General features: G+C 43.1%; 1 protein-coding gene across 1 annotated transcript in view; it reads right to left on the bottom strand.

The window, feature by feature from the left end:
- TEX11 (testis expressed 11) overlaps nucleotides 1-18,593 on the bottom strand; it is a 270,524-nt gene that overhangs the window by 50,351 nt on the left and 201,580 nt on the right. The window contains exons 23-24 of the mRNA XM_063433451.1: nucleotides 1,785-1,855; nucleotides 1,596-1,712 (exon numbers count right to left, since the gene is read on the bottom strand). Of these exons, the coding sequence (XP_063289521.1) occupies nucleotides 1,596-1,712; nucleotides 1,785-1,855 (188 nt within the window). The remainder of the gene's footprint in view (nucleotides 1-1,595; nucleotides 1,713-1,784; nucleotides 1,856-18,593) is intronic.

Below are 18,593 nucleotides of genomic sequence, written 5' to 3'. Positions count from 1 at the left end.
CACAGGCCGACCTACTTTGGGAATACACTGAATAAAAGCCAGATGTAGGAGGGATTCAGGCTCTTTGCCTTCTAGCATATAGTACCAGCTCTAATTTAACCCCAGCCAGAGGGACGGGACCTTGTAAGTAATATAAATCTGTTAAATTTATAATCTGGAATTGTCTTTTCTAAGTAACATGTTCTAGTTTTGTATTGTATCATTATTGTAGAAAACCGTCATTTTGCGAGCATCTGTTGACGTGTTATTATAATTATATAAAATTTGTATTGTATAATTATTGAAGTAAATTGACACTTTGCAAGCATCTGTTTACTTGTTATTATAAATGTATTAAATAAACATTTAAAGCAGGGATTCCCAACCCAGTCCTCAAGTATCCCCTACCAGCCCAGGATTTAGACATTACCCAGTTGTGTATCAAGGTATTCTTTTTTTGTATTTTTTTCTAAAAACACCTTAGACACTACTAGGTAATCCCTAAATCCTGGACTGTTAGGGGGTACTTGAGGACTGGGTTGGGAACCACTGATTTAAAGGGACACTATAGTCACTGGAACAACTACAGCTTTTTGAATTTGTACTGTTGAGTAGAATCATTACCTTCAGGCTTTTTGCAGTAAACACTGTCTTTTCAGAGAAAATGCAGTGTTTACATTACAGCCTAGTGATAACTTCACTGGCCACTCCTTCAGTGTCTCCGCCCTCTGCATGAAGACACTGAACTTTCCTAATAGAGATGCATTGATTTGCCAGGGTTATGTTTGGCTTGTGCTGGCTCTGCCCATGATCTGTCTCCTTGACAGTATAAGCCAATCCTGTGAGAAAGCATTGTGAATGGCTCAGAGAATCATTTATGATGTCAGCCAAGCAGGTAGATCAGGGCCAGAGGCAGCAGCTGCAGACTTGAAGACAAGTAAGAGTTTACTATATTTAGGGAAGCAGTGAGGACCAGGGGGGCTAGATGGTGGTTTTAACACTATAGGGCCAGGAATACATGTTTGTGCTCCTGACCCTATAGTGTTCCTTAAATATAACAATGTTTGGAGTATTTTCTATCCACATATTCGACCATAATACAAGGAACTATAACAATATTAATGTTGTTACTTATTGCTTAATTATTATATATTAATTAAGATCTCAATATTCATCTTTAAGTTATGGCCACAACATTTAGGACCAATGGAATGCGAGCCATTATGATCAAAATATAAACTAGTTTGAAATGTTATGACAATGATCACTATTCATTTAATATGTGCATTTATAATCTGTGTTTGTACTCAGTTATGCAAACATGTGTTTAGATACACAAATGCATAATCCACTAAACCAAACATGCAGATGCAATCCCTAAAAGAGACACTAGAGGCACCCAGACCACTTATTTTCATTGAATTGGTCCGGGTGCAGTGGTCCTGTTCCCCTTATCCCTGCAATGTAAAACATTAGATAAAATGCAATGTTTACATTGCAGGGTTAAGGATGCCACTAGTGGTTGTCTTTGCATGAGAATGCCCAGCATTGGTCGAAAGTGAAATTGGACATATTGTAAGGTAATATTTGTATAAGTACAATTTCCATGATGGTACCTGCTCGGAGTGGTCTGTCGCCTCCCTAGCCCTGTCCATGTCAACAGCAGCTGCCATCAACAGACATGATTTCTGAGCCACTAGGATCAGCCTATCACACGTGCAGAAAAGGGACAGCTGTAAAAAGAGAGCCACATTAAGTTAAATAAGTTTACTGTTTACATTTTCCAAAAATGAGCATATCTGTACCTTGTATGATAAAAGGCAGGCATCACTCATCATTCTTGGGGAGTCCTCAGCTTGAACAGCCAAATTCCATGCTAAATGAAGTAGAAGAATAGTGTAAAATATTCAATTAACCATATATATTTAGAAAATGTTATGCCTGGCATACACAGAGAAGATTGTACATGGCTACTGGGCTTAGTTTTAAAACCTCTCCATGCCAAATAAGGATAAGTACATCTCCAATGGTCTGTATATTTACATCTTAAATATACACTAAAACATTTATAAAGACCAGCTAGAGCTGAATTTTTAAGGGGTACTCCCTCCATCCACATACTTGTTGCAACAGATAGATTAGGTTACATTTAGCCTTGCTGGGTGTGTTTTTTTTAATTCTTTATTTTTGTTGTGCATGGTTTGACAGAATGATGTACGTTGCCACAAAAGCAAACATAATCACAGTAAGTTCACAGGTTTAAACATACGTGGCATTGAGGTAAAAGCACATTTTTTTTTGAAACATTGTTGAACATAACATTATTTGTCTTGGCGTTTGCGAAGTAGGTACATGTCAATATTAGGAAAGACAATATATAACGGTGTAGGTTCTCGCTTGTATAGATAGTAGGAAGGACATGTCGAAAACAGAGGAAAACATGACATGCATCTGCATCCTAGCGTCAAACAGTTAATGAGTTAATGGTTAAGAGGTTGACATGAACGATTAATCATATCTAATGTAGTGTGTAGACTTGGTGCATTAAAGATAACTGCAAGTTAAGCTAGATCTAGGTAGGACTTAGTAGACAACAGTATTGTGTAGTGAAACCTGCTAAAACAGGCAAGCGTATATAGTCAAACTAGTTTCGCTTAAGGTGATAAGTGTAACGCTGTGCATTAGTAAGACTAGGAGTGTTTATGCTTTAGGTATCAGTTGCACATATTTAAGTGTATAGATAAATCAGCAGTTTCACCGCCAGTTTTGGAATGAATAAGCAAGAAACAATAAACTGTAGGCAGCTATATGGGAGTGACAATGATGTATTTTTAACATCTATTTTGGTACCGGCAGGCTGGGGTTGAACTGCAAGTCCTTTAGGGGACATGGGTACCTTGCTCGAGGGTATGTGGCACGATCAGCCAATACCTCGGCTTGGCAAATCCATGTCTTCCCTGGGGGTTCTCCTGAGTTGCCGTTGCGGCAAAAGTCCTTGTCCCAAGTGCCTCCGTGGGGTTCTTTGCCTGTGCCGTTCGCTAGGAGGAGACTGTGCTGCTTCCCGGGCGGTCTCGCGGCGATCAGCGTGAGTTCCTGGCTGTGGATTCGTGTCTCGGTGGTCAGAGGTTTCCGGTGTAGCCGAGTGGTGAGTGGGCTCTCCCTGGTGTGCGTGGGGTCGGTTGTCGGCACATGAGGGACCATTGGCCTTTTCCCGCCTGCTTGTTCCCTGTTTCTGGCCGGAGGCCGCTCTGGGGGCTCGAGGCAGGTATCTGCCTATGTGGTGCCGGATGGTCGGGCGAATCCATCCCGCTATCACCCTCAGTGCTTGGTGGAGGGATTGGCCCATGGTGCTGGACTGTGCCTGCAGGCTGTTACTTAGCCGGGTGATGAATTCCCGGGTGTTCCTGGGTGGCTTGGAGAGGGGCTTTTTGGCGCCAGGCGCGCTCGTACCGCCATCTTGCCTGGACCCCTACCTTCTCGGTGAGGTGCTGGATTGGTCGTCCGTTTAGGCTGCTGTGCTGGGGTGATCACTCCCAGCGGGGACCGGGATGTCCCCCGCCGGTCCAGAGGGGGGGGTAGCAGGGCTTCACTCGACGCTTGTTTTCGCGCAGGTCTTGTGCTGGAGGGTCGGCCGCCTCCTCCAGGCCTCGGGTCCCGCTGCTTTGTAGGCCTCGTGCTCGATGAGAGTGTCTGCATCGTGCAGTGGTGCTGGATGGGCATCCTTCTGTGCCTTGTACGTTCCTGCACCGCTTTTGGGGTCGCTTGTGTATCTTAGTTGGTTTATTTAGTCGGAATTTTCGCTATTTTGCTCAGTTGTGCAGGAGCTCACCAAGAGCACGTCCGGCCATCTTGGCTGTTAGGCCCCGCCCCCCGCTGGGTGTGTTTTTTATCTCAATCATTTAAAAAAAAAAAATAAAAAAAATAAACACTACTTAGTTCTAACTAGCTTTCTGACATAAGTCTGCCCATTAATTCTCCCATTCTTCTTGCAGTCATTTATTTTTGGCTACAAAAGTAATGCTGTACATGATATAATGAATGCTGAAATATGCTACTCAAAATTGAAAAATTAATAGGCTTATTCAGTCAAGTGAGCGTTCATTCTGAATTTGAAATCTAAGGCTAAAATAGCTAAACTAGGGGCCTTGGTTCGATAAATGGCCTCAAGAGAGTGACACTCTCTTGCAATACAGTCCTTTAAAACTGATACAAACCTGATCCACTGGCATTCCGAGTACCCAATCAGCAATTACATTTTGAAATATCCAATTGTTCCCCACACTACAAAGACGTAAGGCTACTGAGGCCCTAAGAAAATAACCCATCCCACATAGCTGGGGTTACTATTAGGGATGCGTTTGCCAGATTTTATTTCCAATGATATAACTTGAAATAATACTGATTAACAACCTGTCAGACGGAATACAGAGATATAGTAACTCTGCGATCCTGTCCCCTGAACACTGTCCCCTGAACACAAAGAAACATTGGCTGCACCAGTTATGGCGGAGGAAGTGTTTAAAATAATAAAAATGTTGCCCTCAGGCAAATCCCCTATTCCAGATAACTTTTCTAACATGCACTACAAACGCTATGGAAATTTGTTAGCCACCCAATTTGCCGATTTATTTAATCATGCAGCATTATCGCAAGATCTTCCACAGGAGATGGAAGCTGCATTCATAGTACCCTTTCCGAAACCAGGAAAACCATCCACGCAATGCACTCATTCTCTTTTAAATTCTGACGGAAAATGAATGGACATAATTTACATGACCTGATTAAACTTACCAGAAAAATAGAGTTGTAATCAAAATTATTTAACTGCCACTAAAAATCAGGTTTATTGTCAAAATTTACAGACTTTTAGCTGTTTACAATGAACAAATCAAACAAAAGAAATTGAAATAGCTCAACACAACGAATGCTTCAAGTTGTTCCTCTAAATTTAACTGAAAATGCAACTTATAATGACTTCTCCATTTTCAAAAATATTCAACCTCTTCATGGCAAGTATCTTTACTACTTACTAGAGCACTCATTTGCTGTTATGACCTACTACATGAAAGACATAAGCTTCTGGCAGTGTTGCTGAGCTCTCATGAACAATGCCCCCCCGGTTTAGTATTATTCTTGGGCTTGTGTGCTGCAGCTGCATTCTTCAAATCCCACCAGACATTTTCTATGGGGTTCAAGTCAGGTGATCATGATGGCCACTGTAGAATTTTCCAGGGCTTCTTCTGCAACCAAGCCTTGGTGGAATTTGAGGTATGCTTGGAATCATTGTCTTGTTGGAAGTTCCAATGACACCCAAGCTTAGCTTCCTCACAGACGGCATGACGTTTTCGCCTAGGAATTCCTGATACCTCAATCCAACATGCCTTCCACACACTGCAGGTTTCCAGTGCCAGAGGATACAAAGCAGCCCCAGAACAGTACTGAGCCACCACCATGCATAACTGTAGGCAGAGTGTTCTTTTCAGCGTATTCTTCAAAAGTTCTAGTTTTGGTTCATCGCTGCATAGAACCGAATCCCAAAACTTTTTTGGCATATGTATATGTTTTTGAGCATACTGGAGCTGGGTTTTGGTGTTCGTCTTGGAGTTCTGGCATGGAAACTTCATGCATTTAGTACGTGCCTTACTGTGATCACAACCTGCCGTCCCAAAAATCTAGTTGCAGCCATTGGTAGCTTCCTTTCCCCCCCCCCAGTCCAGGTAGTGTAACCACTGTTCCTTCAACTTTGAACTTGCAAACTATGCCTCCAACTGTGTCTCTATTCAGTGCCTTCTCTATCTCTATCTATCTTTTTGTATACTGTTCCTTGTTTGTGAAGGACGAATATCTCTTCTCTTAACTTTGTGGACCATTCTTTTGACTTAGTCATATTTCTACATACAGTCAAACATGACACTCAAGAAACCCCAAGCAAGTTCAGGTATTTCATGTGTTCCAGCTCAAGCACACTTGGTGCAACTTCATCAGTTGCATTAGGTAGGGTTGAGACAACATCTGTTTTGCATATTTGTGCTGATGTGAGGGATTCTATTAATGGGGATGAATAATTTTGATACGGGAGAAGTCATTATAAGCTGCATTTTCAATTCAATTTGGGGAAGCCACTTGAAGCATTCATTGTGTTGAGCTATTTCAATAGTTTTTGTTTGATTTATTCATTGCAAACAGCTGAAAGTCATTGAAAAGAGAAGGCAAGGTTCAGAAAATACTAGGAAAGAGAGAGATTTAGTATATAGTCTATGACAAACAAAGCAGGGGGGCTGCTGGTATCCCTAGATGCAGAAAATGTTTTTGACTGTCTTTGTTGTGTGTTGTTGGAGGCAGTCTTGTGCAGATTGGACTTCCCGCAGTTCCTTTATATGGCTCTAGCCTTATATAAATGTCCACTACCATGTGTTTTAAATGCAGGTTTTGTCTCATACACCGTTGAAATTTCAAACACAATCAGACAATGTAGCACCCTTTCCCCACTATAATATATATTGCCTCTAGAACCGTTTGCAGCAGCAAAAAGAGCAGACATATCTATCCATTGTGTAATGATCGGAGATAAAGAGTACAAGCTACATTTATTTGCAGGCAATGTTTTACTTATCCTCACCCAACCATTGATCTCTCCCATGAACCTACAAAATTATCAACTTAAAAATTAGCATGCTGTATTTGGTCAAACATTTAATTAACTCACTCCAAATGTGATGGCTGGAATTGATTATCTTTGGTGTGATGCTAGCTGGTATTGATGATGTTGCTACTTGCAGTGTGTGTGTGTTAGAGGGGGTGCAGTGTGTGTGTGTGTGTGAGAGGGGTGTAGTGTGTGTAGGGGCTGCAGTGTGTGGGGCATGCATTGTGTGTGTGAATGAGGGATGCAGTGTGTTTGTGTGAGGAGTTATCTGTGTGTTAGGGGTGCAGTGTGTTTGTGCAAGGGGTTATCTGTGTGTGTGAGGGGGTGCAGTGTGTTTGTGAGAGGGGTTCTGTGTGTGTTAGGGGTGCAGTGTGTTTGTGCGCGGGGTTTTGTGTGTGTGAGGGATGCTGTGTGTGTGTTTGTGAGAGAGTCCAGAGTGCGTGTGAGTGGTGCTGTGTGTGTGTTAGTGGTTATATGTGTGTGTGTGTTTGAGTGAGGGGTGCTGTGTGTGTTAGTGTTAGGGGTTATAAGTGTGTGTGTGTTTGAGTGAGGGGTGCTGTGTGTTTGCATTAGGGGTTCTGTTTGTGAGGGGGTGCGGTGTGTGTGTGTGGGGGGGTTCTGTGTGTGAGGGAGGTGTGTGTTTGTGTGAGGGATTATGTGTGTGTGAGGGTGGTGCAGTGTGTTTGTGTGAGGGATTTTGTGTGTGTGTGTGTGTGTGTGTGTATGTGTGTGAGAGAGAAGGGTGTAGTGTGTGTGTGTCAGGGGTCTACATTGTGGTGGGGAGGATCAGGGAGAAAATCTCTCTATTTTTTTTAATTAAAAAGAGGGGAAAAAATTATCACTGAAATCCCTGGTGGTCCAGTGGTTTCTTGTGCACCTTAGCCTACAGCTCTTCCAGCTGCAGGCTGACTTCACTATTTTCTTCCCATTGCTCGCGGGAGGATTGCAGCCTCCTGGGTCCTAGCTTCTTCCCTCTCCTTTAACAAACTGCCCGGAGACTGGTGAGGGATATCTTTGATCTCCCCACCGGCCCGAAAAAGGCAGATAGCAGGGCCAGCTCTCCACGGGCCGATGCAAATTATTTTGCGGGCCTTATGCGGCCCATGGGCCGGACGTTCCCCACCCCTGGGTTAGAGGGAGAGATGTTAAATAGACTTAAAGAATCCTTAAATTTTGACTGAGTTACAAGCCACTTCAGCAAGTATTGAAATGACCCTCAAATCATGGAATATGACGTTTATCTCCTGGACCAGGTGCATAGCAGCAGTAAAAATGTGCCTCTTACCCAAATTACAATATTAATTCCACTGCTTACAAATGCCTTTACCTAACAAATATCTAACTGACTTACAAAAGTTATTGGTACAATTCATTTGGCACAAAAAAAACTGACAACAACAAATCCCCAATCAGGAAGGATCTTTGCGAACATATACAGACTTGAAAGAGCATTACCAATTACCATCTACTACTGTTTTCTCACATTTACAACTCAAATCCCATTTAGCTGTTACAAAGATTGGCCCTTTCTGGCAATAGTCTGAACAGCACTTATCACCTTTTGAACAATCTTGTTTTAAGGATAAAAAAGTGTTTTTCCAAAGTTATCCAATTGTTAAAGGGGATGTGACCACACAGAGTCCTGGATATATCAAGGTCTGACACAAAGACATTGGGCAAACGTTTCCTTCTACACAAGGGAGTGATCATTTAGCATTCCCCAAAAAATTAACCTCCAATGTGTCCCATATGGAATTGATGCACAAAATGTTATACCGCTGGTACCAGGTTTCTGACCAGTACTAATTATGCTGGAAATGCAGCTCAGAAGTGGGTACAATGTATCGTATATGATAAACATGTCCACTTATAGTATCACACTGGGTGAGGGTTGAGAGACTATTATCTTCCTCGCTTGTCTCTAGTTTTAATCCCAAACCCAAGATTTGTTCATTATTCCACCTGCCAGGTAGCGATTCTGGTGCTAACATGAAATTATTACTCAAGGTGTTGCTAGTGTCAAATACACTAATTGTCTGGGCATCGAAATCCTTTAACAACACAACTAACCAAGATTTAAATCACATATCTATTCATTGATAATATGAATGTATGGAACACTCTCAATTGTCCCCATCAAATTTATGGTAGAAGCGGGAGCCAAGTGGGACGCCTTCCTAAAAAACAATCTTCCTCTGATGATACCTATATGACACTGGATCCCTTCCAATTACCCCATCCCCTTCTCTTTTATGTTTCCAACACCCACTTTAAGTTACTTGAGTTAACGTTTTAATCATGATATATACACGTAACTACAAATAACAAGTTTATTATACTCAATGTTCAATGGATATCTAGATAGAGTACAGGAGGTTGGAATTGTCTTCCCTTTCTTTTGTATGCTTTGACACTAAGTAAAAATAATAGCCAAACTAGAAAAACATCTCTAAGTCAGCTATGCTTTCAGTACATCTACTCTGGCCTTAATTTTGAAATTCACTTTAGTAAATTACCCTGTTACTTCCTTTGTTTGTTTAGAAATCAATGCTAATCTTGCACAGCCTGGCTTTTTGCATTAAGTTAAAATGTATTATTTCTGAATATTTTTTCCTTTGTTATCAACAAATTGAACAAAAAAGAAATCATTGGTCAGATCCAGCCTGGAGTGTCCTTTTAATTCTTCTTAAGGAATTTGTAAATACAAACTGAGATACCGGTGACAAAACAAAAGCTGATATAGATATGTTCTATATATAAAAGAAAATGTATCCATACTTACCGTAATTTTCTTTTCCTGGTCATATGCTATGGCAGCACAACGATGGGTAGCTCCTCCCTATCCCTAATTAGACAGGAACTAATTAAAATAAATGTATAAGTACCTCCTCCTATCCAGTGGTGTGTCCTGGTTTTGTGCTGCCCTAGGCAGGACAAAACTCAGGCGCCCCCTCCCCCCGCGCCACCCCCACCCAACCTTTCCCCCGCCCCGCATTCTAAATACACAAACACACATTCACTGACAGATACGCATACAGTAGCTAACAGAAACACACACTCGCTAACAGAAACACACACTCGCTAACAGAAACACACACTCGCTAACAGAAACACACACTCGCTAACAGAAACACACACACACTAACAGACACACTCACACTCACTAACAGACAAACACACTCACTAACAGACACACACTCACTCACTAGCAGACACAAACTAGCAGACACACACACTCACTAACATACACACACACTAACAGACACAGACACACACACTCACCCACCCACCCACATTAACACATTTTTTTAAAATTTATTTGTAACACTTTTTTTAATTTAACCCCCCCCCCCGCCTCCTTACCTTTGGGAATGCTGGGGAGGGGGGGTGTCTCTTCCTCTTCCAGTGGCTGCTGGGCGATCGGGCGGCACTGCCTGGCGGGCGGGCAGCCGGCTGGCGAGGGAGCACTTCCCCTGAGCTGTCTGCTCAGCTCCCTCGCGCGCCTCAGAGTGAGGCTGGGAGCCGGAATATGACGTCATATTCCGGCTCCGCCTCCCAGCCTCACTCTGCGGCTGGCGAGGGAGCTGAGCAGACAGCTCAGGGGAAGTGCTCCCTCGCCGGCCGCCCGCCAGGCAGTGCCGCCCGATCGCCCAGCAGCCCGCCGGCATGTCTGTTAGCCGCAAGGCTAACAAGACATTTGCCTTGGGCATTTGGGGGCGGCTTTTTTTGCCGCCCCCTGGAAAATGCCGCCCAAGGCAAATGCCTTGTTTGCCTCGTGGCTAATACGCCCCTGCTCCTATCCCCTCCTCCCTCAGTCTTGTTACTAGCAATATCCCAGGGCGGGACCTTTGTGCTGTATGGATACATTTTCCTTTTTCCTGGCCATATCCATGGCAGCACAATGATGGTTAATACCCAAGCAATAACCAAGAAAGGGAAGAAGAAATAAAGAAACCACAGACTCCAAAATATGCAAAGTGTATTGGTACCACAAACCAAGTGACAAACACCAAGACTTCAGGAATCAAGGAATTCACACAGAAAGGACACTTTTAGCAAATTGGTCCGAATAACAGGCTCTGACATTTACTTGGTAATGTCTGATGAAAGTATTGGCTGAGGACCAAGTGGAAGCTCTACAAAGCAGCTCAGGAGAGACCTTGGCAGAGGAGGCCAAAGAGGAGGAAAGGGATCTCATGGAAAGAGCTTTGAGTTCATGCGGGACTGGAGCTTTCGAGGCCTGATAAGCTTGGATGATGGCTGGTACAATCCATCTGCTAATGGTAGATTACGGAGCCTGACTGCCCTTTCTACATCCGTTATAAAAGGACAAAGAGGCCTGGAGATGAACGCCAAGGGGCGGTTCTGTCAATGTAGATTCTGAGGCATCTAACCAAATCCAAGGAGGAAAGATCTCTGTCATCACCATCTACTTGTGGATGCAGAGCTGGGAGAACAATTTCCTCATTAATATGACCTTAGGCCGAAATTATGGGATAGTACGAAGGACGACCCTGTCCTTATGGAAGACTGTGAAAGGCTCCTTGACCGACAGAGCATGAAGTTCCGAGACCCTTCTGCCCGAGACCAAAGCCACCAGTAAGGCCGTTTTAACGGAGAGGAAATGGAAAGGCACTGAATCCAAAGGTTCAAAGGGGTGAGACTTTAGAACTTGGAGAACCAGAGGCAAGTCCCAAGATGGAGCGAACGGCGTAATTGGAGGTCTGATTTTTAGTACAGCTTCAAGAAACCTGGCCACGACCGAATCAAAGGCTCATTTGTGGTTAGTGAAAGCCGACAAGGCAGATACGTGAACCTTCAAGGTGTTGTAGCTCAGACCCTTCTCGAGGCTGGACTGAAGAAAGTCTAAGATGTTCCCTGTGGAAGGACTCTGGATCGATACATCCCTCAAGGAAGCCCAATTTACCTTAATGAAAAGCAGACGAAACGAAAATCAAGCAGGAGATAGGAGGAAGCAATGCAGCATTCGCCAGAACAATTCCCACGAGTGTGTGAACCAGTGAATCAAGCGAATGAACAGGCGAACTAACCATTCGTGTGAACAAACTAGTATTCACCAGAATTCGGGGGGGCGGAGCCTAGCTTCCTAGCAGAGTGGACGTGCTGCAAGATAGCTCCTGCAAGCCAGCCACTAAAACGGTGGATATACCCCAAATCATCGCACGCACACCGCTGGGAGGGTGACTACAGAGTGGGGGAGACCCAGGAAAACGTTTTAATACCAATCTTGTACCCGCAACTCACCGGGTCCCCACGATTCCAGCCTGAGGCCTAGCTGCGACCGAGCCAGGGAGAGGCGGCCGCTCTCCTGGTTGGTAACCTCGCATATGGAAACCTCACCGTACTCACCTCTAACTCCCCCCCCCCCCCCGGACCGGCGGGGGTTATCCCGGTCCTCGCTGGGTGCCACAGGCAGCCGGACAACACTACCTCCGATCACCATGAGGCAGCAAGGTACACCCAAGATGGCGGAGGATGGCGGCTGGCACAAGCGAACGCAGACCCTATGCACCAAGCATCCCCAACACCGCCTGGACACTCACTTCAGCCAACACGGGGCTAAACAACAAACCGAACAGCTATCAGCCCAGATGCCGCGGTATGTAGAAGCCCGCACGGGTGAAAGATGCAGAAAGCGCAGGGGGACCGCGACAACGGCTTACCGTGACCTGCTGGAAGGCACACGCGACTACCCCACAGAGGGAATTGGCTGACGACATCGCGGCATGGCAGGGCTTGGGACCACCGCTGGAACTGTGATTCTAAGCGAGCAGATGACCACGCACTGAGCCCTCCAAACCAGAGTAAACTCTTTATACCTTATACTGAAGCACATGCCTAATAGTTATACTCTGCATCTGAATCTGGTACTTTCCTTTTTGAGCCATACCATGCATAGCTGCATTATATCTGCACCCAGTGATACCGTAACCTAGCTTTGAATCACTAACTTGTCAAACCTACTTTATCAATTTGCTGACACTGCCAGTTTCATAGCCTGTTGTAAAACATATACCTAAAGCTTGGCTAGTCTAATGTTAATTTGTTGCTCCACTCTATGCTTAACCCTCTTGTAGAATGTCTCTTCCTAAATGTGGCATAGAGGGATGTAACTGCTGTTATCCTTCTGTTCTCTATATTAAAAAATTGTGCATGTCAAATATACAGTACAGCTCAGCCGGAGGACTGCCTTTGGGGCACCTCAGGCCTATATGCCATTCTATATTGCACTGCAAAAAATAAATAAAAATAATAATAATATTCACCAGAATTCATGCGAACAGTCAAAATTCAAGCGAACAGCAACATTTTAGGTGAATGGCTAAAAGCAAGAACGGACACAAAACCAATCAGCAAACCATACGAATCATGTGCGTTCGAAAAAATGAACGCCAAGTGAAAATGAAAGAAACCACAGGGACTTACCCCTTCAGAAGGACAGCGGGAAAGGCAAAGGGAAGCCGGAAACAGGGAGAAGTACAGACCAGCAAGGTACACGTCTAGGTCCATATTCACCTGCCCACTGCTACCTCTAGGGTCACTGCAGCATTAAGGAAGCAGGCATAATAGCTTGCTACCCCTTGGGTTACAGCAAGTACCAGACCCCCGGTCACTAAAGGGGTACTCTCTCGGAGATCACCTTTGCACAGGGCCATGTAACTGGAGACTTCCCAAGGGAGAGAGGTTGAACTCCCAAGGGGCCAGTGGAACAAATCCCCAGGTAAGCCATACAAGAAAAATAATAATTCCAAGGAAAAAACACATGTCCTATAGGACAGGAACAAAAAGACTGAGGGAGGAGGGGATAGGAGGAGGTACTTATACATTTATTTTAATTAGTTCCTGTCTAATTAGGGATAGGTAGGAGCTACCCATCGTTGTGCTGCCATGGATATGGCCAGGAAATATATATATATATCTATATCCAACATATAACCCAAAAATATGGAAGAACTGGGTACTCAATGGACGGCGTTATTTAAAAAATTAAATATATATATATTTATTTTTTTAAATAACAACGTCCATTGAGTGGCCACTTCTTCCATAATTTTTGGTTATATGTTGGTTCCAGTGTGGTTAAGTACCAAGGCGTTGAAATACAATTGATCTTTGGCATGATTTGCCACTGAAATAGAAGGTATGCCCTATTTTCTTTGGTCTATTTATATACATAAATATAAAATAATACAGTATATATAGAAATATAAGGTATGGTAGTCTGCACTCATGGTCTTGGTTAAAACATAGCGTTTATTCCCTCATAGTTAAAATGTGCACAAGGTAAAGTGCATATAGTGATGCGAAAAGGTTGAAGTTTCAGTCCCAGTGTGGGATATCCTCAGGACAGCATAACCAGGACCAGGACTCAGAACAGTATTTATTCACCAAGATAAGGTTAAATCACATCAATGTTCCAGTCCATACCCAAACTTTCATCAGGATAACCACATTATATAACCTCCAAACATTAAATATATTCATAAATGTATAGAAGCTCAGGACTTCCCTACAGAAGAATATTTTCAGTATTCTGCCTGGGTGCTACCTGCTTTGAATATATACAAAAAGAAGCAGCAAAAAGCTCACAGGTGTTCCAAATGTCCAAATATTTTGTATTAAATATTAAAGACCTGTGAGTGCACATTTGTTTTTTTGTCACAGATCTTATGGTAACCACAGCCTTCTAGGGTAATCAAAGTCCAGGACACATCCAGCTCAGTTTTCCAGATTTATTTGGTGCAAAATATACAGGTGCTTCAAAATAAATATAAAACAAAATTAATTTCTCTCTTTTGAGCACTTAGTAAACACTATCTGGAATTGGGTGGCTTTCCCACTTCCCTCACTCTGCAGCAGGCTAATCCCTTATTTTACAAGCCTGCCTGCTAATTGACCAACTACAGATGGGTGTCAATTAGTTCACTTCTCTGGAACTCTTAAAAGTTAAATCCAAGTTATGGTCTGTTACAGAGCAACTAGTGCTATTGGAGCACTGGCCCACCCTGCCGACGTGAGAGATTGCCCCACATTTTACAATTAGGCATGGAAGGGGAGTGTTACCAATAGTTTTAAACTCCATCCTCCCTTCCCATTATCATACTAATGATTAGGAACACTCCCCTTCCATGCCTAATTGTTCAATGTGGGGAAATCTCTCATTCATTTATGAATACAGCCCCCATAATGCTTAGCGGCTGGATCATTATGATGCGCTGATGACGTGCATCATGTGCTTCGGAGATTAAAGCTGTTCACACACTTAATTATGCTTGTTTTATATAATTTTATATACAATCTGATCTTTTATTACTAAATCTTCTGTCTACATGTTCCGTGTTGTTATTTATTCACAAACCCTATCTGCTTTTCTATTGGACAAAGCATTATGGCGCCAATTTTAATTTGTGTTATGCCTATATAAACCTCAACTTGCCAGGTAGACTGTCTTCTACTCCATTGATAAAGCCTTTTATGGTGAAACGCATTTGGATATATGTTAAATTTGTTTTTTTAATTAATAAATAGATTTTGGTCACTTTACCACTTGTGCCACTATCTTTTATTATTTTTTTATTTTACTCTTTAATCAACTTGGCATCTACTAATTTTTATCCTGTTCTACTCCAAAGAATCCCAGGTGGGGATTATACTAGACATGTGCAATTTGTTTCGGTCCGAATGTGAATTCGGAGGAATATCAGGCAATTCGGACATTCGGGTACTTCCGAATGTCCGAATAGATGAATTGCCGAATTGTCGAAGTCCCGAAATTACAGAATTTCCAAAGTGTCGAAGTTGCAGAAGTGTCGAAGTTCCGAATTGCGGAAGTCCCGAATTTCGGAATGCCAAACCGAACCGAACCGAAAATTTTCTCCATGCACATGTCTAGATTATACGACCTATGTTGTTGTCATAGAGCAGTTAGCCTGCTCTATCTTTGTGAGTACTATTCTTAAAACATTTTACTTACTATTTAAAATTTTATTGAGAGCACTATTGTTGCCTTTTATTTCTGTCATTCTGGGTTCCTCATACTTCTATCACCAAGAACACTCACGTCAGCTCCTTTAAGTGGAGATCATACCGCTGTACTCTATGCACACCAGGGCTGGCTTAAGCTCTACCAAATGTGAGTACAACCCCATTTATTCCCTATTTTACCTATGCCCAGTGAGATTTAATGCACTATTGGCGTCTTCATTCTCTTATCACCATTCTCTGCATATACGGACACTGGTGAAGTGTAAAGAACACCCTGTCTGACTCTTAAGCCTTATTGGTTTCAAGCATCTTTCACAAGACTTTGTGAACTATATAAAGATATATCTATATTGTATTGTTGTATTGTGGCGCAGTCCTACCCTATCTTTGTGTTCCTGTCACACCAGATATGGACTAGTTTTCGGACCCCCCCAATAGAGTAAAACTGCACATTTTAGAGTGGCCTTTTATTGCGGCCAGCCTAAGGCACACCCCATTGTACAGCGCTACGGAATTTGATGGCGCTATATAAATATAATAATAATAAAAAATAATAATAATCATGCTGTCTAATCAGCATCTTGATATGCCACACCTGTGAGGTGGATGGATTATCTCGGCAAAGGAGAAGTGCTCACTAGCACAGATTAAGACAGATTTGTGAACAATATTTGAGAGAAATAGGCCTTTTGTGTAAATAGAAAAAGTCTTAGATCTTTCAGTTCAGCTCATGAAAAATGGGGACAAAAACAAAAGTGTTCACTGTATATACACACACACACACACACACACTTAAATATATATATTGTGGTGGACCGCCTGGCACTCTGACTGGGTGTCTCTGCCAATCACTGCATCCTAGTAATTCCAAGTACTTCCAAGCACTCCACCAGACACTTTTAGCACTGTAGACCGTTAGCCGCCACAGCTTGGCTGGGGTCTCTCTGTCCTCCACCCACCCTGGACCCAAGACCAGGATCCAGCTTCCAGTGGGTAGACCTCTCTCAATCTAGAGGGTAAAGCAGGATAGCTCTTACACGAGCTAGTGATTATAATCTAAGGGAGTATAATGAGCATAGTGTGGCTGACCGCCTCGCACCCCAACCGGGAGCCTCTGCCAATCGATGCTCCTAGTGCTCACCGAGTACTCCAAACACTCCACCAGACACCATCAGCACTGTAGTCCCTACCACCAGCGTTACAGCTTTGTTGGGGTCTCGCTGTCCTCCAACCCACCCTGGACCCCAGACCAGGATCCCGCTTCCAGTGGGTAGACCTCTCCTCCAAGAGAGTTCTGCAATATGCTCTTAAAAGAGCAAGTGATGATAATCTCAGGGGAGTATAGTGACTCTATGTTGAGGGTAAGCAGGAACTTGATTAATGGGAGCCACAACTGACCTTACATGCAAGTCCCCATGCAAGGGGCACTCCCCTGTGGACCCAAGAGTAAACCACAGTATAAACAATTACACAACCACATTGGCTCTCAGATCCAGGACACTCTCATACATATCAGATAATCCCTCCTCTGTACCTGGGAGATAATTGTAGATTATGCTAACGTAGTGTACCTATAATCTTAACTTTTATAATTTTAATAATGACAGGAGGCGAGTATTTTGCATAACTTTCTTTACTTCAATCAATAAACTTTAAACCAATCAGTAACAGGTATGACATCCATATATAAAGCCCTGACAGACACATGACTTCCTCTTTCTTTGATGCGAAAAACAATCTATACCAACGTCAGAGAACATAACCAAAGTCCTGAATAACATGTAGAACTCAAACTTGATCCGAAATGTGATGTATTCCAGCTTGACCAATGCTGAATCCACCAATGATGACCACACTGAAGAACAGAAACAAGTGAAAGGTGATGGAAACAAACTGTTGTCCACATTAAGTCCAATACCACTATATATATATTTTATTAATTATAATGTAACGCATCGTACAAACTTCTAACATCATGTAACAAACAAGATTAAACGGACACCAACCAGATTAAAACATCATTCAGAAGTAGATATGAATTACAAAATACGATACTGTGAAAATGGGAAACCGTGAAAACAAAACTTCCCAGAGTATAGGGAGGGAAAACAGGGAAGGAAAATACCTGCCTCCTGTCATTATTAAAATGAAGATTATAGGTACACTAGGTTAGCATAATCTACAGATTTATCACATAACAGGAGGCTTCATAGTTTGCATTTTTAATGCTATGGTATGAACAAGAAAGACGCGTGTGTGTTCTGATGAAAATAAAATATCCGGAAGGTGTCTTTCCGTGTCCAATCTGCCGCATATAAAATATCCGATAGAGAGGCCCCTGCTGTGAAAGCCCAAGAAGCGGTCACGCCTCGTACCGAGTAAGCACCAAAACATGTCTCCACTCCAGGGATAAAAGCCAACAAACCCATCTAGACAGAGTGGTTGTGGTAACCGGTTTGTAAGGTTTGGTATAGGAGACCAGAAGTTGTTCGGATCGTGATGATCTAAGGGGTGTTGTGACCTCCACGTAACAAAGTAACGCTTTCACGACACAAAGACGGGGAACCGCCGGAAAAATGGCGTATGACACAGACGCGGAGTTCGTTTTGGTTCTACGAGACACCATAAAGGCCACTTCTTACGGTGATACCGAAAAACCGTCTACGTCGAATGCTCGAACATCTAAACAAAAAGATACCAGACATAAAAGGAATGTGACTTTGGCCGACAGTGGACGGAGAGACAGCACCGAGTTATCTGGCCAATCCCGAAGGAAACGAAGAACCACATCTACATCTCACAAACGGTTATACTTTGGCGCAGGGGGTCTGGATAGTTTGATACCCTGCAACAGACGGCATATCAAAGGATCCTGACCAACCGAAGTGCCGTGAACCGGAATGTGCGCCGCCAAAATTACAGAACGTATCACGTTAATGGAATGGTACGATCGGCCTGTAACGTG

The sequence above is a fragment of the Pelobates fuscus genome, chromosome 9 (assembly GCF_036172605.1).
Source record: "Pelobates fuscus isolate aPelFus1 chromosome 9, aPelFus1.pri, whole genome shotgun sequence".
Lineage (NCBI taxonomy): Eukaryota > Metazoa > Chordata > Amphibia > Anura > Pelobatidae > Pelobates > Pelobates fuscus.
This window is presented reverse-complemented; position numbering and strand designations above follow the sequence as displayed.